The 20,511-nt window shown below is 45.6% G+C and overlaps 1 protein-coding gene across 1 annotated transcript in view; it reads left to right on the plus strand.

The window, feature by feature from the left end:
- The window catches only part of fbxl17 (F-box and leucine-rich repeat protein 17), a 198,410-nt gene that overhangs the window by 61,291 nt on the left and 116,608 nt on the right, over positions 1-20,511 (plus strand). The window contains exons 7-8 of the mRNA XM_079739659.1: positions 834-941; positions 12,708-12,838. Of these exons, the coding sequence (XP_079595785.1) occupies positions 834-941; positions 12,708-12,838 (239 nt within the window). The remainder of the gene's footprint in view (positions 1-833; positions 942-12,707; positions 12,839-20,511) is intronic.

Raw genomic sequence — 20,511 nt, forward strand, 5'->3', positions numbered from 1 at the left:
GCCCTGAGCTGCTTCTCTCCCTACTGCGACAGGGGGGAAGCATTCGTCTGCAAATCACTGTTTTCCCCCATTCTTGTTTCTTGCAAACCCATTAACAAATCCGGTATAAGGCTTCCAGGCCCTTTTGAGTAATAGACTATTGGTGAATTATGACCTGCATAAGCTTGCCTTCAAAACCTTGTGTTAGTAGGATAGGCCTATAAGCTGGAAGGAATAATGAAATCAGACTTATATCGGTTGCTTAAAACGGGGTGATTTTGTCAAGCAGTTTCACCGGTAGAATTGAAAGATGTTGGCAGCCAGCTTGAGAACAGAAATACCACTGTATTTCATGTTTTCTCTCCATATTCTGAATGTATGCTGATATAGTTTTGAGACAGATTTTTAACCTTACTCATTCACGGTCATTTTACCTGCTTTTTAAGGTTGTGGAATCGGAAATAAATCCACCAGCACTTTATACTTCACTTGCATCAACACTTTTATTTTTTTATTCGATCTGGAATTCAATTGAGGTTATAAAGTCAACAAATTCTAATTCAAGGTATGAAAAAGGTCATTCATTTATTTCAACTTTTTATTATCCCACACACGCAACAAGCGTGCAGCCACATTCTGTATGTGAGTTCTCACCTTAAACTTATTCCACAATTACGTCTGCAATCCGATTTTTTTACATTGTCAGCCATGTGCCCGCGGTGATGGAGCAAGCTGGCATTCTGGCTCCTTCACCATCACTGGCCCGTGCCTGGAGCTCGAGCACATTGCACTCCTTGGTTAAAGCCACGTTGGATCTTACTCAAAGACATGACGTCTCTTCTCCTCCCCTGCAGGTGACCGACCGGTCTGTGCAGGCCGTGGCAGAGCACTGTCCAGAGCTGCAGTTTGTGGGCTTCATGGGCTGCCCCGTGACGTCACAGGGGGTCATCCACCTCACCGGGGTAGGTGGAGTCACATGACACGACACGGCCGCCGTGCTGACTGAGGTTATGTCTCGAAAGTGTATATGTCTTTTGGTATGCTTCAATGTTTTTCACATGTGATTATTTATTTTTTTCAATTGGGGTAGTTTTGACAAATGCTGTCAAATGTGTACTTAAATGTGTGTTAAAAGCGTATTAATTCAGCTTTAGCCTATCTGTATTTCTGCAGATATGCAGTGTCTCTGAGAAGGAGAAGCGCAGCTCTTTTTAAAGTGAACTCCCGGCTTCGCTCCCGGGGCTCTATCAGCAACTTGGTGCCAAAGTTATCGAGTGTTTAACTTTTAAATCTCATGAAAGCCTAATGAGTTGAATCCTGGTAAAACACTGCTCTTCCTGCTGCTCCCTGCTGTTTGGATATTACCATGTTAATGAGCAAGGGTTCTCGATGGAGGATGTACCATGCCATGGAAACATGGACATGCGCTTACGCGCGCCCTCAGACAGAGACGGCAATCAGAAACCGCTATTACTCGTGCTGAATTTTCCTGGAAATATTTAAATATGTGTTCGCTTCGTCTATTACTTCAGCGTTCAACGATATCATCGGGTGTTACGCTCTGTGTGCCTGCGTCGGTGCAGCGTTCTCTGTGCTGCAGGCGATGCTCAATCTTTGTTATTTTGGTGTGCGTGTGCATGTTTGTGTATGTGTGTCTGTGTGTGTGCACGCCTGCAATTGCGGTTGCACGCGTGCGTCCACGGTTGGGTTCGTGCGTGCATCCCTTCCTCTTCAAATGCAATTACAGTTGTGTTAATAGGAGCGAGATGCTCCGCACTGCGCTGCATTATTAGATTAAACAGCAGATTAGTTTGAACTGGTTGGCTTTGGCCCCACTCCTCCTCCTCCTCCTCCTCCTCCTCCTCCTCCTCTTCCCCGTCTTCCTCATCCTCCTCCTCCTCCTCACTCTCCCCCTCTCGGCCCTTTGCCACGGTGCGGCGGCTGCAAACAGGGTGGAATGAAGGCAGTCGGTCAGACCAGCACCTGACTTTATGTGCCGACATGTGCAGAGAATGGCATTCACACGCGCATTCAACATAAACGCATTCAACATGCACGCACACGTACGGGTACGTTCGTCTTCAACACGTACGTCTACAATCAAGTCTTTATTGGATTATCTATGGAAGCCGTCCTCTTTAGTGTTCTTGCTCTATCTCAATCTTTCACTCATTCAAGGTTGATGTCCTTTCTCTCACTTTACCTCTCTCAAAAGGACTTTCTCTTTCTCTATCTCTCTTTTGCTCCAAATAAATCTCTTGCTGTCAGTTTTATCTCCATCGCTTTCTTTCTCTGCCCATTTTTGCTCTATTTCTGTCAGTATTTGTAAATATCGCTTAATACAAAGGATGCAGTACTTGGAAGCAATTAAGGGCCTTGTCAAACATGTCTCACTTTCCAAAGAAAGGCCTTTATCTGATCTGATCTCATCTGAATTTCTGTTCTAATCACCTATTAGAATAAGTCCATAGTGTTTAGCTTAACGGATCAGATCTATACACTGTCTCTCTAGGTTCTCATCCTCTTTATATCAGCATCTCTACATCTCTTCCTCATCTGCCTCTCACTGTCTTTCTCTCTCTCTCTCGCTCTCCCCTCTCTGCCTAATCTCCGAGAGCAATTATCTCTTTTGGAAGTTGATTCTCTCCCTCCATCTCCGTCTCTCTCGTCCCCATCGTTCAGCCCCTCCCTCGCAGCCAGCGTCGATTGGAAATCATATTCTGACGTTTAGAATCGTTGCATTTCTGATTACTCCAAGGACCCATCTGCACGACGTGGGACGGCCGTGCACCTCTCTCGTTCGATTATCACACCCCCTCTCTCTCTCGTCCCCCCCTTCCCACCCATCCTCTCTCTCTCTGTCTCCCTCCCAGTCCTCCCTCTCCCAGCTCTCTGCTCGGCTATCAGCCCACAATCTGCGTAAAGTCCATTACTTTTACTAACTTCTCTCATATTACACACCTCTCATTTTTAGATTGATAGTCTTTCTCTTCCACCGACTTCACTGAAATTAGGTGGAAGGAAATCAATTGAATTCGTATTATTTATCAAGTGAGCTGCCAGTTAAAATAGGCCACTGGTGTCGTGCTGTGGTCACAGTGGGAGCAGCCGGTGGAGTAATTGCAGAGATGTGGTGCTTGTTCTGTTCTATTGGTCTGGCAGTCCATAAAGGACACGTTCACTGTGTTGTCAATCATATATGATGGGCATCAAACCGTCGTGATCATATTGCAGAACTAATCATAGGCCGTATTATTATGATATAAACCCTACTTCATATCTGCGTTTTTGATACTTTGCCAAATATTCTGATCGTGATGTATTTTATATTTTACAATTCAGTTTTTTGAATATTGGAGCAATTTTTCATAATTAATATCACATCATCGCCTTATTTTCAGCTTGATGTGTTACAGTGAAGCTCCCATTTATCCTATGTTTGGAGGTTTAAATGTAAAGTTATCTCCATGGTGACTTTGTCATCCTCAGGCTATGTAAATGTTAGCAGACATCTGGAGACTGACACTGAGTGTGTGTGTGTGTGTGTGTGTGTGTATGTGTATGTGTGTGAAGGTGCGTTAGTCTATATGTGTCTGTGTGCACCTCCCACCACACATACACAATCACCCCTGCGGTGTGTGTGTGTGGGGTGAGCTATCTTGGTGAGTGGTTGTGTGCCTGCATGTATACTGTGTGTGTGTTTGTGTGTGTGTGTGCCTGTGAGTTATTGCCATTATCCAGTGTCAAGGAGGTCTATCTAGGGTCAGGTCAGGGGACAAGGCACTGAGGTTGAACTACAATCAATTTTACCGTTTGTGTGTGTGAACAGTAAGGGGTGGACTTAAGTATTTGGCTCGGCAAGCATGAGAGGGAATAGAGAGAGAACCCCCTAGCATTAGTTATCTGGGATTCTTCAAAACCGAGCTGCACTTTCTACTTGAAATAGCCCCTTAGTGGATTTTATGTCTTAATTAGTTACAACACATTTGAATTAGTTAAAAAATAACTTCCTCGTAAATAACAAACTTTCTTTTACCAGAAAATGTTTGATAGCTCATGAGAAAAAAAAAGCAATCATTGTTAAACCTCATTGTCCCCTTTCTCGTTGTGTCTAATGAATGTAAAATGTCTAATGGAACATTACATGAGTACATCTAGATAGTTGGTAAATGACTGCTTCTACCGGTATATTACTGAAGAATTACAACCCTGTATAACACCAAATTACTATTTATGTATAACACTCTGTGATGGACAAATAAGTACTATATCATTTCCAGGTGTAAAAGATACATAACTGCTAAACAGCGTTTATGTTTTACATTTCACCCTGTAATTTCCCCAAATTACATTGTGTGCAAACCGAGGGTCCACAATATAAGCATTTTATACACTGTCCTACATATGGTTTGTGGTCACTGTGGTTTAACAGCCAGGTTGGTGGTCTGCAGGGAGGTGAGCGCATATGAATAGCCCTCCGTCTTTCTCTCTCTCTCGTTGTCTCTGGCTCTCTCTTTGTCTCTCTTTGTTTCTGGGTCTCTGTTTCTCTCTCGGCCCTTTTCATTCTTTCTTTCTCGCCCTCTGTCTCTCTACCCTTTTCCATCCTAGTCACTCTCTTTATCTCTCTTTATTTCTTTCTCTCTCTCTCTCTCTCTGTCTCTGTCTCCCCCTCTCGGTCTATGTCTTCGTCCCTCTCTCTATGTCTCTCTCTCCGTCTCTCTCTCTCTCTCTGTCTGCATCGGGCAGCGTTCCTCTTCTGCTAGTGATTAAGTCCAAGGTCGGCACACGTCATCCCAACCACGCCACTGTTTCACAGAATACTCTGAGTGCCTGGAGAGCCATCACTCCATTAGCCTTAGAAGTACCCCATCCCCTCACCCCTATCCCACCACTCCCAACCTTGCTTGTCATGACTACCCACAATGCCCCTCTCCTCATGCATCACCCTATCAGTGCCCCGGGACTCGACGGCGACATAGAAAGGGCCCCCTACTCCTCACGTGTGTGTGTGTGTGTGTGTGTGTGTGTGTGTGTGTGTGTGTGTGTGTGTGTGTGTGTGTGTGTGCACGCACGCGTATTCACGTGTGTGTGTGTGAGAGAGTTCCCTCTCCCCGGGAGGAAGTAGAAGCCGAGGCCGGAGACAAAACAAACGGAGAGATTGTTCAGGAATGTGTCAGAGATGAAAGACCAGTACGTTTTGAGACAGTAATAGGTCTGTGTTCAGTACCGCCGCGGCGTTCTGGTCCTAATTTGGGTCGAGGAGGGGGGTGGGTCTATTTCTCCAGAGAAACAGTGGGGTGGTTGTGGTGGTGTGGGAGGGAGAGGCGGCTTTTGCGTGATAAAACGCTCCGCAGATTTGACAGAACTGGAGCGTGGGTAAAGCTCTCTGGCGCTCATGTTTATGAACAAATAAAACAGTCTGGCTTGTGACAGCGAGGCTATATGTAGACATCCTCGACGAGCAGGGGTCAGCATTCGCTACGCCGGCTTTGATGGGAGAGAAAACAGTACGGTGATGAGTGTCGTAATCCTCATGCTTGTTCGCTCCTACGTGCACACATGCACACACGCACACACACACACACAGACACTCACGCGCACACAGACACACACGCACACACCGCACATTCCGGTACTTCAGTGACTTGGTGTTTAATAAATACATGGTCCATATACAGGTCATGTCGACGGCTCCGCTTCAAAAAAGAGAACTTCTCCGTGACCTCCTGTCTACTCAAACACTAGATGTGATCGTGTGTTGTGTGTGTGTTGGAATATGATGAAACGTGCTCCGGAGAGCGGGCGCCGGCGTCGACCGCCCGCGTGTTTTACAGGAGTCACTGAGGGGACAGAGTGAGGCACCTCGTGTCTGTTTGACTTCAACGGTGAACTAGGTCACTAATGCGCCCATTACCGTGCCCTTTGTATCTCTTCCATCCAGCGGTGATCTGTAAAGTGGTTGAGCCTCTGAATACAAGAAGAAATACACTCAATCAGACACAGACAGACTCAGACAGACTCATGCACGCACACAGACACACAGACAGACACACACACACACACACACACACACACACACACACACACAGACACATACACACACACACACACACACACACACACACACACACACACACACACACACACACACAGAAGACACACACATCACTAATAAGGATAGCGCTTTGAGTCCCAGGCCGAGGCTCTGCCTACTTGAGGCGGGAACACAAGGTGAAGGAGAAGATAGGCCGTCTTCACCCCCAGCTCCCCGCCACCACCATGTAGTCGGATGAGGGGCCGTCTGGGGTCCACTGGCCCCTTTATCTCACCCCCCTCGCCCCCGCCCCCCCGACTTACTCGAGCTCGCAGAAAAAAAGACATAATGACGCTGCCCTCTGTGTCAAAGTGATAACCCCAGACACAAGCGGGACAAGCAGGGTGTATCTTTGGGCTGCGTCTGCGTTCGTCTTTTTTCTCTAAGAACATCAATGTGTGTGTGCGTATGTTTCCAGACTGTCTGAGCCCGGGCGGGAAAGAGGGGGCAGGAGAGATTGCCATATTGGAGGGGCATCAAGGGTGGATTAGGGCGAAGAAAGGGGAGGAGGTCAGGGGGGTTCGCTTGATTGGGGGGGATATTGTAATAATCATTATTTCTCCGTGCTGTATGCGTGAGATTGGGGGATTTCTGGGAATAATACACGCAGTGAGCCTCAGGATGGTGTATGTCATAGGCAAGAGTAATTGAAGATGAATTCATTTGGGTTCCGAGACGTTCTTAGGACCCGTAGACAGTCACAAATGGAGAGGTTTTCCCTGGAGACAGGTGTGTGTGTGTCTGTGTGTGTGTGTGTGTGTGTGTGTGTGTGTGTGTGTGTGTGTGTGTGTGTGTGCTTTTGTGTTGCACACAACTTTGTTTGTGCCACAGAGCCTCCGCCCCTGCCTGTGTGGTCATTTGGCTTAGTGTGCAGAAGAGAAGGATGTTCTCTCGCTCTTGCTCTCTTTCGCTCTCTCCTCCAGCCTTTTCTTCCTGCTGAGTTTGTTATCAACACCAACACATGCAGGATTAGAGAGAGCGAGAGAGAGAGAGAGGGGGAGTGTGTGTGTGAGAGAAAGAATAAATGACAGAGAGCAGATGAGTACAGAACAGATAAAGACTCTCACACACACACACACACACACAGGGAGGGATCTGTGCATTGGTCCATGATTGATGCTGACAATGGATTTGTGATATCAGACCCATGCCCTGTCTTCTTTGTGCCCCAATTCAAATACATATTCATCCTGCTCTGTGCTCAGTCCAGCCGCTGCACCTTGGTCTCAACGTTAGGTGTGTGTTTTGTGGATGTGCTGATATTAGAGTGTGTGAGAGAGGGAGTGCGACGTGTGTGATTTAGGGTCTTTCCAGAGGGCTTGTCTTAACATGGCTCTCTCCTTTCTGACTGGACTGTCTAGGTAGCTCAGATATGGAAAGAACAGTACTTGTGTATGTGTGTGCGTGCACAAGCCTGAGTATGTGTGTTTGTGAGTTTTTCCGTGTGTGTATGCGTTGGTGTCCGTTTGTCCGTGTGTGTGTGTGTGTGAGAGTGCATTGGTTCTGAGTGACACTTTAAGACCGTGTTACCTTTCCTTTCCACCTTCACTGTTTCTCACACACTCCCTTGTGTCGGCTGACAGGCCGACAGGAAGTGGAAAGGCCACACTGGCACCTGAACAAATCCTGCATGACACCCGGTTCATCCTGCCGCTACGATAACATCTTATTGGGCTTTTTTATTGGCTTTAATATATACTGTACGGCAGGTGGAGTGGCTAGACTCTGGCCTGTAGTTACAGGTGGTTTCTCTCTTTATATATGGTCCACGTCAATCTTTATTGGATGGCTCTCGTTCTCTCTTTTATTATATTAGTTTATTAAATCTCTTTTTGCCCAGAAGCAATTTTTACGAGACATGTCTCTCATTCCGTCTGTGTGTTTGTGTGTGTGTGTGCATGTGTCACATTTGCGTGTGCTTTAATGCCTGCAGTCTTGGATTATTTGTGTGTGTACTTGTGTGCGTGCGTTTGGTTGTGAGTGTGTGCAAAATTTAAGTCTGCGTGCATAGTACTTCAGAGTGTTTCAACGCCTGTGTGTGTGTGTGTGTGTGTGTGTGTGTGTGGGGTAGTTCCACGTCTGCACATTTGCGTGTCTCTCACCTTTAAGAAAGCAGCCTCGTTACCGTCCACAAACCCGCTCACTTTATTTCTGCCGTTATGAATTAAAAGCCTCAATGAAACAGCGAATCATATTTTCCCCTCATCAGCTTTTATGACACTAATGACTCCCAACAATGGGGGCTCTGTTCGCACTGACCCGGCCCCGTCCAAGAGGCTGTCACGGGGGACGATGAGGCTGGAAGGTCACTGCCGGCCCGGGGACGGGCGCCATGACATCATATCCCATAAGGGAGGGTCCAGCAATGCTGTACTTCCTGCCTGGCATCTCCGTGCCTGACGTTGTGTAAACACATGGTGTAATGATGGGACGTCGTTATATCAAAGTACCCTTGGCATAGTGCTGCTGACGTGCTGTAGGTGTTTTCCTATAGTGTCATGCAAGTGCAAACACACTTGCATTCACCCACACACATGAACAGACATACACACAGACACACGCACACACACACACATACAAACATACACATACGAACACAAGCACACAAATACGAACACAAGCACGCACACAAACCAACACAAGCACACACTAGCCCACACAAACACACTAAAAACCCACACTAGCACACACTAATCCCCACCCACCCAGCCACACACACACACACACACGCACACAAGCACACACTTACCCACACAAAAACATCTATAAACACAAATATGGACATGGGCATAAGCAAACACTGACAAAAGCACACACACACACACACACACACACACACTAACAAATTAGCACTGACACACACACAGAAACACACCAACACTTGCACACACACTTGTGTGTTAGCCAAACCTTGACACACATTAACGTAATTAGCTGTCAAATGAACCTTTCCAAAACTTACAGCAACGTCTTGCGCTTGGCTGAGAGGGAAGTGTACCTTCTGAAGACAGACATTGCCTTTGTTTTCTTTAATCCAAACTGCCTTCAAGTGTTTTCTCCCTGACCCTTCAATCAAAGGGAGGCTTTTAAAAAAGATGATTCTCTCATCTTGTGGTCGACCAAAATAAACGTCTTAACACAACAACACTCTCCAGCTCAGTGACACACCACTGACCAAGACCCAGCTCGTGTGTATTGTGTGGTGGTGGATTTAATGATGCGTGATGCAAGTGCAATACTATTAAGTATTAAGTTAATAAAATCGAGTTATATTATTTTAGTTTTACTGGAAAGTGAAACAAAAAGATACAATGTTTGCAATACATTTGTCCTAATTGGCAAATATGTTAAGTCATGTATACTGTCATGACAGTATTTTTGGCTTTAACTCTTTTAAAACGACTTGCGGTAAACCACAAATCTGAAGTTATTACTGCTTGATAAACAAGTTGTCTACACAGCAACTGAGGAGCTGAAGAGTAGATTGTACGTGCAAGTAATCAACAAACAAAAACAAATTGTCCCACAAAAATAATAGTACATAATATTAATATCTCACTTTGTTTGATCCATTTTAAGGGGCACTGTATTTCCCTACTTGCGCATGTTTACTTCTATGCGTTAACCTACGTTTTCCCATCTGTTTACACATGATTCCTTTAATCGTATTCATTTATTAGTTTTTAGCTGTGTGCGTGTGTGTGTGTGTGTGTGTGTGTGTGTGTGTGCGCGTGTGTACGCGCGCTCAGACGTGCACATTCACAGGGCTAAGGAAGAGTCCCAGAAGCATCTGTGTTTTGCAGTTTTGGGGTGTTTTTCTTAAGAGGGTGAATAATTACCCAGCTGCCAGCTCGAGAGAGAGAGGACACAAACTCTGCCTAACCATAGACCTCTGCCAACCAGACGAGAAAAAAAAAACTGCCAGAGACTGCCTCACCCCTACCCCTAGCCCTCTCTTTCTGTTTCTCCCTGTACCTCTCTCTGTTTCCGTCTCTCTCTGGCTCTCCTCTCAATCCCTCCTCACTCGCTTTGTATCTTTCTCTCTCTCTCCCCTCTCTCTCTTTCTCCCTCTCCCTCTTTCTTTCTCCCTCTCTCGCTCCCTTCTCCGACTCTCTCTCCCACCCTCCCCCTTTTGGTAAATATGCTTTCTGCACATTTTTCCATACCTGTTTGGTCCCTCTTTCTGAGCTATCCGATGTGGAAATGAATGGCTAGAAAATCTGTTGTGTTAGGAGTGGAAATGATTAATAAGCAGAGTGCATTAATACGTTCAGCGCATGAAGGGGCTGATTAATGGTTGATTAACAACAGGAGGAGAAAGGGGTCCCAGAACCTGTCACATGTTGGATGTATAACTCATTTCCAATAGGTTCCCCTCCTGTTTTTATTTCATGGACAGGCTGGTGTGTGTGGAGGGTTAAGATGTTTTCACTCAGAATATATTTCTCCTTAATGGTGTAGCATTTTCCTGTCATAGATCTCACTGATGGACTCACAAATTAATGGTCTCAAAAATGTCTCGGCTTAGATTCATGCAATCCTCTGCAGATTTTCGGAGTTCCCCCAAACCTAGCTACAATCTCAACCTATCAAAATTCAGGGTTGTTGGCCTAGTTTCCCATTGGTTGCCTACACCAAAGGCAGATTTTCCATTGGTTGTAGTAGAAAGTAATTCTTTTTTTAGAAGAGATAAGTGTTGGTGGTTTTTTTTGACCAAATTCTACTCTTGAAGTTGAGCTTTTAAAAAAAATGCTCCAGACTGTTTACCCAGATAAATTTAAATCGAAACGGAATATTGATGATTCTCTCTTTCTTCTTCTTTTGTGTGTGTGTGCGCGCGTGTGTCTGCTCGTTTGTATGTGTGTGTGTGTGTGTGTGTGTGTGTGTGTGTGTGTGTGTCTCTCTCTAATTGACATAGCAAAGGTCCTGGGGACATGGTCGCCTATATCCAGGTTGTCATTATGATCCAGTTCCTTTGTTTTGTAAACAATACGACCACACACACACACACACACACACACACACACACACACACACACACACACACACACACACACACACACACACACACACACACACACACACACACACACAAACCTGATCAGTGACATTCTCTATGAATAATTTAGCACTTCGATCTGGAACTGGCCATGGGGGCAAAGGCTAGTTTATGTGCATGTGTGTGATATTGCCAGACTGTGGGGGTGTGTGTGTTTATGCATAGATATAAAGGTTTTGTATTTCATTCGATAGTACAGTGAACTAAGGACTTTTGCCGTACTTGTGCTTGCTAATGCTGCTGTATTCTTGACCTACAAGTCTCTGTTCAATGTCTTTTATTGTACTTTCTGCCTAAATATATTGTAGTATAGTAATATATTATTAGTGCAGAGGAGTTTATGGATCATTCATCTATTCATGAATACATATATCCAAGATTAAACTAGAACAGGCCATGATTAAACCTCCAGTATCACTACTGCTAATTCTAATAATTCTACGTGAGTGTATTTATAATGGAATCTATGACACAAACCTGAAATTATCTTCAAAATCAACCAGGCTTGACTTTAGTTCCGATAGCACAATTTATTCTGGTTCAATGTGCCTCTTTTGTTCTGCTTTGTTTACATCCAGTACAGTCACTTCAGTAGCGCATGAGATCACACACACACGTTCACACACACACAAACACCCACACAGCATCTGCCAGTGTGCGTTAAGGCCCAGTATGTGGGGACAGATAATCTGCCTGTTTACATGTGTGTTTAATGCTCACAGGGATCTTTTCAGATCTGGCTCTCCCTGTGTATTCACGCTGCTAGATGTATGTCGGGACAAAAGGCTCCCGCGCATCTAAACACAACACCGACTCTGTTTGCTCTTTAGCCCCGGCCGTGACATCTACCATCACACCCCCCGCTCCCCTCACCATGGCGACCGCCTCCAGTGTCACGCCGCTATTATCCTGCATCCCTAGAGTGTGTGTGTGTGTGTGTGTGTTTTTGTGTATGCACACGTATTGACAGAGTGTCTGTTGTGCAAAAGCCTGTGTGTATGGGTGTGTGTGTTCGCGGTAATTATTTGTGTGTATTTGTATTTTTAAGTGTCTGTCTTGGAATATATACCTGGGGACCTCTCTAGTAACTTGTATGAGTTAATGAGATGTGCTGTGTGTGTGGAAGTGAATATCTTTTACAGGAAGATTAATCAAATCCTGTTCCTTAGAGGAATCCAGGATGGAAAGAGGGATTAATAAAAGATAAAAGATCATCTCACATCTTCCACCACTGGCCCCAGGCGAGGGACACTTTCCTAGTTATTTTTATAATGCGAAAACACATTTGTCGCTTAATGTTGTACATTTGAGAATGCATGGATTATTAATGCATTCTGCTGAACAGAGTCCATTTATTAGAAGTTTTTCCATTGCTCCAAAAAATGTTTTTTGTTTCTCCTCTCATTTTTACTTTTTATTCTAACACCACCACGACTACAACTAGTTCTACTTTCCCCCCGTTTTTTTTTCGCTCCTTTTTATATCCGTTCCAATTTTGATTTTCACGTCTTTGACTGGTACCCTTTTACCCTGACTCTAACGTGTTCCCCCTGTGCTTCCTCTGTGTCCACACAGCTCCGCAGTCTGAGCATCCTGGACCTGCGGCACATCTCGGAGCTCAACAATGAGACGGTGATGGAGGTGGTGAGGAAATGCCACAACCTCAGCTCTCTCAACCTCTGCCTCAACTGGAGCATCAATGACAGGTACACACGCAAACGCACACAGGCGAACACACACGCACGCTGTTACACACACGGATTACATCAGCACATCTAATAGGCCACATACACACACACACACACACACACACACACACACACACACACACACACACACACACACACACACACACACACACACACACACACACACACACACACACACATTAGTGTATCCCTTCAAATGCCTTTTGTGCCAGCACATACTTTGTAAGGTTCACGTACATTATTGTAAGGCAGGACCTTAACTTCACCTAATTTAAGGTAAAACCTGAACAAAATCATGTGTGCTTTAGCCCCGTAATGATGATCGAGAGTACGACAACATTGCTGATTGCCGATTACTCCATCATAGAATGAGTGTGAAAAAAGGAACACAAAAATACTATGCATTTTGTACAGCCCACAAAACACTGGGAGAGCAAGGGCAATCGCCAGCTTAAATGACAGAGGTTGCAACAAGGAGAACTGAAGCTATTCCTCTCGGTCCCTGGCTCTGCCCCTGCTCGCTCGCTCTGCGGCCGTCACAGCGTCTCCCCCTGCCAGGACCACGGGGGGGTAGGGCCCTCTAGAGGGCCCGTGTGTGACGGCTAGTGTAAACCACATCTTTTTGTATTTATTGTATGGTGGTTTATTCATATGTTTCTGTTTAATCTATTGATTTATGGCCGTGGCTATGGGTTCCCAGCCGACTGCCCTCCCATCCTGACTTACGAGTGTTAACACAATATTGGATTCGCCACAGTGCATAGCAACAATGGACGCAGGGATGTCTGTGTGTGTGTGTGTGTGTGTGTGTGTGTGTGTGTGTGTGCGCGTGCGTGCTTACACACATGTGGATTATTGAGTTTACTGTTGCCATGTGCTATGGTAATACCATCCCAGCCTCTCTCTTCAATCAGAAGAAGCATGGAGTCTGGAGAATCCTCAGTGGAGTGCCTGGTGTTATCAAGTCCTTGCTTTTATCGGGAGCTTGCGTGCACACACACACACACACACACACACACACACACACACACACACACACACACACACACACACACACACACACACACACACTAATACACACGCATACTAATACACACACATGCACACTAATACACACACACTAATACACACGCACACTAATACACACGCACACACACAAAGACACAGTTATCCAAAAAGAAACGCTGCACACGCATACATTTTTCCCATTTCCCATTGAATAGACACACACACACACACACACACACACAAACACACAAGCACGCAATCGCACACACACAATCGCACACAAATAACCGCACACACAGCACAGCAGTGATTTGAGACTGCATTGATATAATAATGGTATTTACTCTGTATGTTTTGGGGCAGGAGGTGTATATGTGGTCCTCATTGGATTTATGGGGCTGTTTTGTAGAGTTATTGGATTAGAGCGCCAGTGTCTGCGTGTCTCTGTGCCGCCATTATAATACACAACCATATCAACAAGCCCATTGGAGCTCCTGCATTCATCCACCCCGGTCCCAGGCAGACCACACCTCTCTGGTCTGAGGTGGTCCAATGAGAAGCTTGTGTCCCACCCTGTGGAGCGATAGATTAGCGGAGCTTCATAATAGCTGTGGCATGACAGACAGAAGACAGGGAGACGTCGAGATTCAATCTCTCTCTCTCTCTCTCTCTCTCTCTCTCTCTCTCTCTATCTCCCTCTCTCCATCTCTCTCTCTCTCTTGCTCTCTGTTGCTCTACTTCTACATCTCTCTCTTCCTATATCTGTCTATATCTCTCTCTACAGCTCTCTCACTCTTATCATCACTCTTTCTCTCTCTACGTACCACCTGCTCAGCCCCTTTCTCAAACTCTCTCTCTACATCTCCCAACATCGGCCCCTCTTTCCCACTCGAACTCTCTCCCTTTCAGTGCCCAGGTATTCTTGGTAGTTCTGTTTGATCCGGTCCACATTGTTACAGCCACTGTACACCTGCCTCTCTCGCTCTGTCTCTCGCTCTCTCTCCCCCGACTGGCTGCTCCCTATGCTGCCTCCATGTTGATACAGTCTAGGAAACAGCTGCTTTAATACCTCACCACACGCACTGTGGGACCCAACGGAGAGGACAGCAGGGTAGGTGTGTGTGCTGTGAGAACGCAGGAAGACTAGAGGTTGGAACAGCGTGTGTGTGGGGAGTGTGTGTGTGTGTGTGTGTGTGTATGGGTGTGAGGGAGACGGTGAGGAGCAGAGTGTTTTATCCAAGGCAACCATGTTGGAGAGGTGGGTGTGAAGGGGTATTGGTTAAGAGATGACATGCTGTAAACAGGTAGGGGAAATTACCCCTCATTTCCCGGATCAATTTGTCCCTCAACAAGGGGCTAGTGGAGCCAGCAGGCGCAGTGGGAGTTCAACAGCTTGGGCCGTTTCCCTCGACCCTCGGCTCTCTTCTCTGAGGTGAACTATTTGTCCCTCGGCCTCTTCCCTCTTTCACTTTTGAACCATATTCCCTTTCACCCAGCCACCCGTAAGAAATAACACAAAAACCAGCATCTTGATGTTTAATGTTGATGACCGAATTTGGACTTCCTTTTGTTGATTGCGGCAGCAGGATGCCCATTTATGGTCATCATCATTTCCGGGGGGGGATAGTGGTAGTGATGTTTTCCTGGTGAATAACAGCAGCCATGTTATTTTCGGTATCTTCTCCTGGGATGATTGCTGTTGAAAGTGCAGTGTGAGATTCCCCGAATCAAAGTGGGATAGGGCAGCTCTCCGTTTTCAGAACAAAGTGTAAAATGGAGGTTCAAAGATAGCACAAAATGTATTTTCATGTTCAAAATCTTTCTATGTCACAGATTTCACAGATGTTTTTCACATTTATGGTTTAAATTATTATTATTTTGTTGCAAAACCATTATATTTCATATATCACACTCATGTCTACTGGGGCTGGAGTAAGTACTTAGTGAGTCATTTATTTTATGGCAATGAGTCATTTATTTTATTTTAAGTATTGTTGAAAATGGAAAAAATTTGCATATCCTGGCATCTCTCTCTCTCTCTCTCTATCCTCTCTTCTCTTTCTCGTTGTTTCTTTATCTCCCTACTTTCACCTTTTTCCGTAATTTATCTCTCATTTCAGGCAGCTCGTCCATTGCCACTCGCTCCCTTTAATCTTCGCTTCTTTGTCCATGAACAAATCACAGCCCAATTTGGCTCATCTACATTTGTTCTCTCCCCTCTCTATGAAAAACACTGATGAAAAATGTCTGGAAGGGCGGGGGGCACGGTGAGCTGGAGGGTTCACTGACTTTCCCAACGTTTGTTAATAACCCAGAACAATGGGTGAAGCTTTCTCCCTCCCGCCCCTGAAAGATGTCTTGCACACGCACTCCATACCTAAAACACTTGCTGCTTCGATCCGGGGCCCCGGGAGGAATGGATCGCATGCCGAGGGGCCCGCTCACAGCTGCCTGTGCTACTGAGCCAGCTGGCGGCTGTAGCGATGCTTGGAAAAGAGTTTAACCCCAGAGCCCTCCGATAATATAATGCATCATCGTGATCGATAATGTGTTGCAGAGCCACTGGCTGCCTTAACCTGATTGGTTGCAGTGCAGGATGTGTGGAATGCGGACCATTACTTTTCATTTTCTCCTATTTACCCACGCTCTGTCTATCGGCCCTGTGTCTTGTGGTTACAACACTCTCTGGCAGTAACTCATTTTGTACAAAAAAAAAACAAAACAAGAAACAAATTGGTTTGGGCTTAAAGCTGTGGGCCTGATTATAGTGGTGTAACGGTGGGAGAGATCAGAGACCTGTGGGAGAGGTGCTGGACCCCTGCCTGGGGGGGTTGTTTAAGGTGTCAAATCGCAGAGTGCGACCACACTAGAACATCACCCCTTAGATTACTGTCCAGAGCACTGTTTTAACATTTCCTCTTGTATCCTGCTGTTGGCCGGTGTTTTCTAAATGCCAACACAAATGTCAGCTGTGCGTGAGCACGGGAGTGATGGACATTTGTCCTTGTCTCGTTCTTGTTCTAGGTCTGTTTTCCTTCATTTCCTTATTCCGACATCTCATATCAAATCTTCAGGACAGCTGCCCTGGGGCCCGTCCTTGTCCACTCCGTCCTCATGTACAGCAGGGCGCCATGTCTTGATGCGTCCTCGTCCAATCCGAGCCAAAACCAAGGTGCTGCTTGAATATTTTTTGGTTTGAACACGTCAAAGTGTGTGTGTGTGTCGCTGGAGCAAGCGCTGCACACAGAACCACAAAGTCCCAAGGATCCCCGGGTCTGATTGTGTCCGCCGGCAGACGGCAGCTGTCGTGGGCTGAGGTATCCAAACACGCGCGCTCTGCGGCTGAATAAACGCAGACCAGACAGGGCACACCTCAGCACTCTGTGCTTGCCGTCAACTAGACACGACTACCCATTCTCACTTTTCCCTCTTTCCCTCTCTATCTGCCTGTCTGTCTGTCTCTCTTGTTCTCTCTCCCTCTCCGTCTTTCATCCTCTGTATGTGTGTCTCTCTTTCTCTCTCTCTCTCTCTCTCTCTGGCTTTCTTTCTTTCTTTCTTTCTTTCTTTCTTTCTTTCTTTAATTTTCCCCCTACTCTCTCTCTCTCTCCCCACTCATTCTCTCTCTCCACTCTCTCTCTCTCTCTCTCCCCACTCATCTCTCTCCCCCCACTCACTATCTCTCTCCCCACTCTCTCTCTGTCTCTGTCTCTCTCTACCACGGCGGTCTTTCTCCGCCGCTCTGCCTCCCATACAGCTGTTGGGAGTCAGAGCGGGTCTCGACGCTGCGCTCAGTGCGGCTCGTAGATCAAAAACCTGGGGCTTTTCCCTTTATTTGCTCTGCTTTGTCGGAGCAGATTCCGCTGTCAGCAGAGATTAAAGTCCTGCTTAGTAGAGTGAATGCACAAGAGACAGGAGGAGGTAGCGGGAAGAAAAAAAAGAAGCTATAGTGTTGCTTTGTGTGCAGAATCTGAAAGGAATTAAAGGTGCCAAGGCAGAAAGTAATAATGTCTGATGGCGGAGGAGTGATTAGCGAAGAAGGAGCCACACCTACACATAAAACAGATCCCCCAGCCATTTAATGGCTTGTCTGTCATCACCGTGGGTTCCATTTAGTTATTTCCTTGTTTTGCCTGATTACTTTCTTTCCGGCCTTCTTCGCTTTCATCTTGTCATCTTCGTATTCTTTTTCCTCTTATTCTTTTTTTTGGGTTTGCACTCAATCAAACTCATTCACTTCTGCCCCCCTCCCCCAACCCCCAACCAACCAAGGCAAACTCACGTTCTGCCTCTTCCTCGCCATCTCCACCATGTCTCGTCCGTCCACTCTCGCCGCCCGCTCTCAGTCACACGCGTGCAAACACCGAGGTGATTATTTCTGGCAGGCACGGGTGAAAAGTGTGCTCTGATAAACAGGCTGCCACGGTTATTAATTTTGAGTAATGGCGGCGTCAGAATCCAGCGCCCTGATCTGCATCGCCGATAGAGGCGACGTTTGCGGCGCGGCGCGGAGACGCATTGAAAGGCGAAACAGCTGGATCCGGGAGAGCGCGGCGGCAGGGAGCCCGCCGGCGCCGCAGGCCTGCCACGCCTCGGCGTCTCCCGCCTCCCCCTGAAGAGGCTGCCACTTCAGCCTGCTTGAGTCGTCGTTTTATAACATCAAATGTTAAAGGAAATGTTCTTAAAAAAATATACTTCCCGTCTCGAGTCCCGTCTCTACCGGATTCTTTATGGGTTTTGGGGATTTTTTTTTGCTTAGTTTTTTCTTGGCTCTTACTTTTGTTGTACTGTAGATTCTTTCTGTGTAGCTTGCCTCCAAATGTTTCATGACCTGATGCTTTGTGGATCACATTTCAAGGAAATGTTAATGTAACTCTGACTCCGTTTCAGGGAGAGGTCTGGGAGGAAGCAGAGTCAGTCTGGCTTCTTAATATCTTGCTCAAGGGCATCGTGTCACAGCACAATATAAGTTGGCTGCCTGACCCAGGGGTTCTGAGCCAGGGAATCAAGTTAAAGAAGCATCTTGTTGGTGGTAAATGTTGGTCTTGTTCCTTATTGAGGAACTACTAATGTCTCAATACTATGTTTAGTCGTACAGTGGAGAAGTTTTTAATTTCAAATGATTGAAGGCAAACTTGTGACATTATTACTTGGATTGCACAGAGATTTGATTTTAGAAATACTGTCACTTGCTGTGTGAACAAAGACGGCCATCTGAAAAGTGTCTCATAAATGGGTTCTGAACATAATCCAGGGCTCTTGAACCATGGCAATAAATAAATGTCTCGTTTTCCTGCAATGACATCACTCCCTCCCTCTTATTAAGTTTTCTATTGATATGTTCACAATCTGTCCTGCTATTTCCAAGCAATGGCTGAAGATTTAACACAATAATCAGTCTGGCAGATGATTAGGGGAGACATTAGAATTGATATAGAAGACATTAATATCTTTGGATTGGATTTTGCTGTGGTTGTATCTACCCAAAGGGTTTGTAGAAATGTCCAGAACAAGAACAAGGCGACTGAAACACGATGTGATTGTATAATTTTCTTTCTCAACCCTTTTCATCTTTCCATTTTTAAGTGTGGGTAGACTGTTCTCCGATTTCCCATCCTTTTGTCGTAATCACTTTTTTAAATATTAGTATTTGTCTTTTAATATTCGGCTCAGACCATTTGTGTAATTTCAAAAAAAAAAATACAAATTTGATTCTGAAACATATTGATGCATTTATGCATTGTACTCATTTACTGTGTATCACAGACACCACAAACAAACAGAATACACCCTTCGTCCTCAGCTCTCTCATCTTCTTCATCCTTATAATTCTCCTCTATCCACCAACAGCTCTGTCATCAGGAGCATGTAATGAGACGGTTGTTCTAAGAACGATGAATAATTCACCCCGTGTCAAATTGCACTTTAACAAGATCAGCATTTTCACTTTATTGCACAAATTAGCTCTCCATATTTGTCTCTGAAAGCCTTTGTGGATATGCAGCGTTAGGGGCAGGCTCTGTAATCAGAGTCCTCACATTATTTTAGTTCATAAATAAAGTAGTGTTTGAATTCACTCTGATTAAACAGTATAATGCTGTAACCCAAAGACTGTTTAGTCGTGCGGTGTGTGTAGCATATGAATGGAACGTGTGTTGGTTGGACACAACAGAACAGAAGGACCAGAATTCAACCTGCGTGTGTGAGAAGGGAACGCTACTTTACTGATGGCATGGTGGCACACCTTATGATGCCTACAGGCCCTACTGGCCCAGTGCACCACATCAGCTGACAAGTTTCCTGACTCCGCCTACTGGTACCTTGCCCTAGATCAACATAGGAGACAGGGTCATCAGAGTAGTGAACTGAGACTAATGCTTGTTAAGTCCTAATTGGGGCTACAGTGTTCTACAGACTGTGCATGCCGGTTAGCAATCCCCCGATGAACTTGACAAGAGTAACAACTAAGAGAAGGGGAAGACATGTTTTTAAAAAATATATATATATTAACAAAGCAATATCCAAAATATGTATCAGAAACGAAAATCCCTACATCAGAAGTTTCTCCCTCTCTCTCTGTTTAATTTTCATTGGTTTAGCCCAGATATCTCTTTGTCAGAAGTCCCGCCCTCTCTCTCACTAATAATGTCCATTTGGAGCGTCCT

This window comes from Pollachius pollachius (genome assembly GCF_949987615.1).
Source record: "Pollachius pollachius genome assembly, chromosome: 1".
NCBI lineage: Eukaryota > Metazoa > Chordata > Actinopteri > Gadiformes > Gadidae > Pollachius > Pollachius pollachius.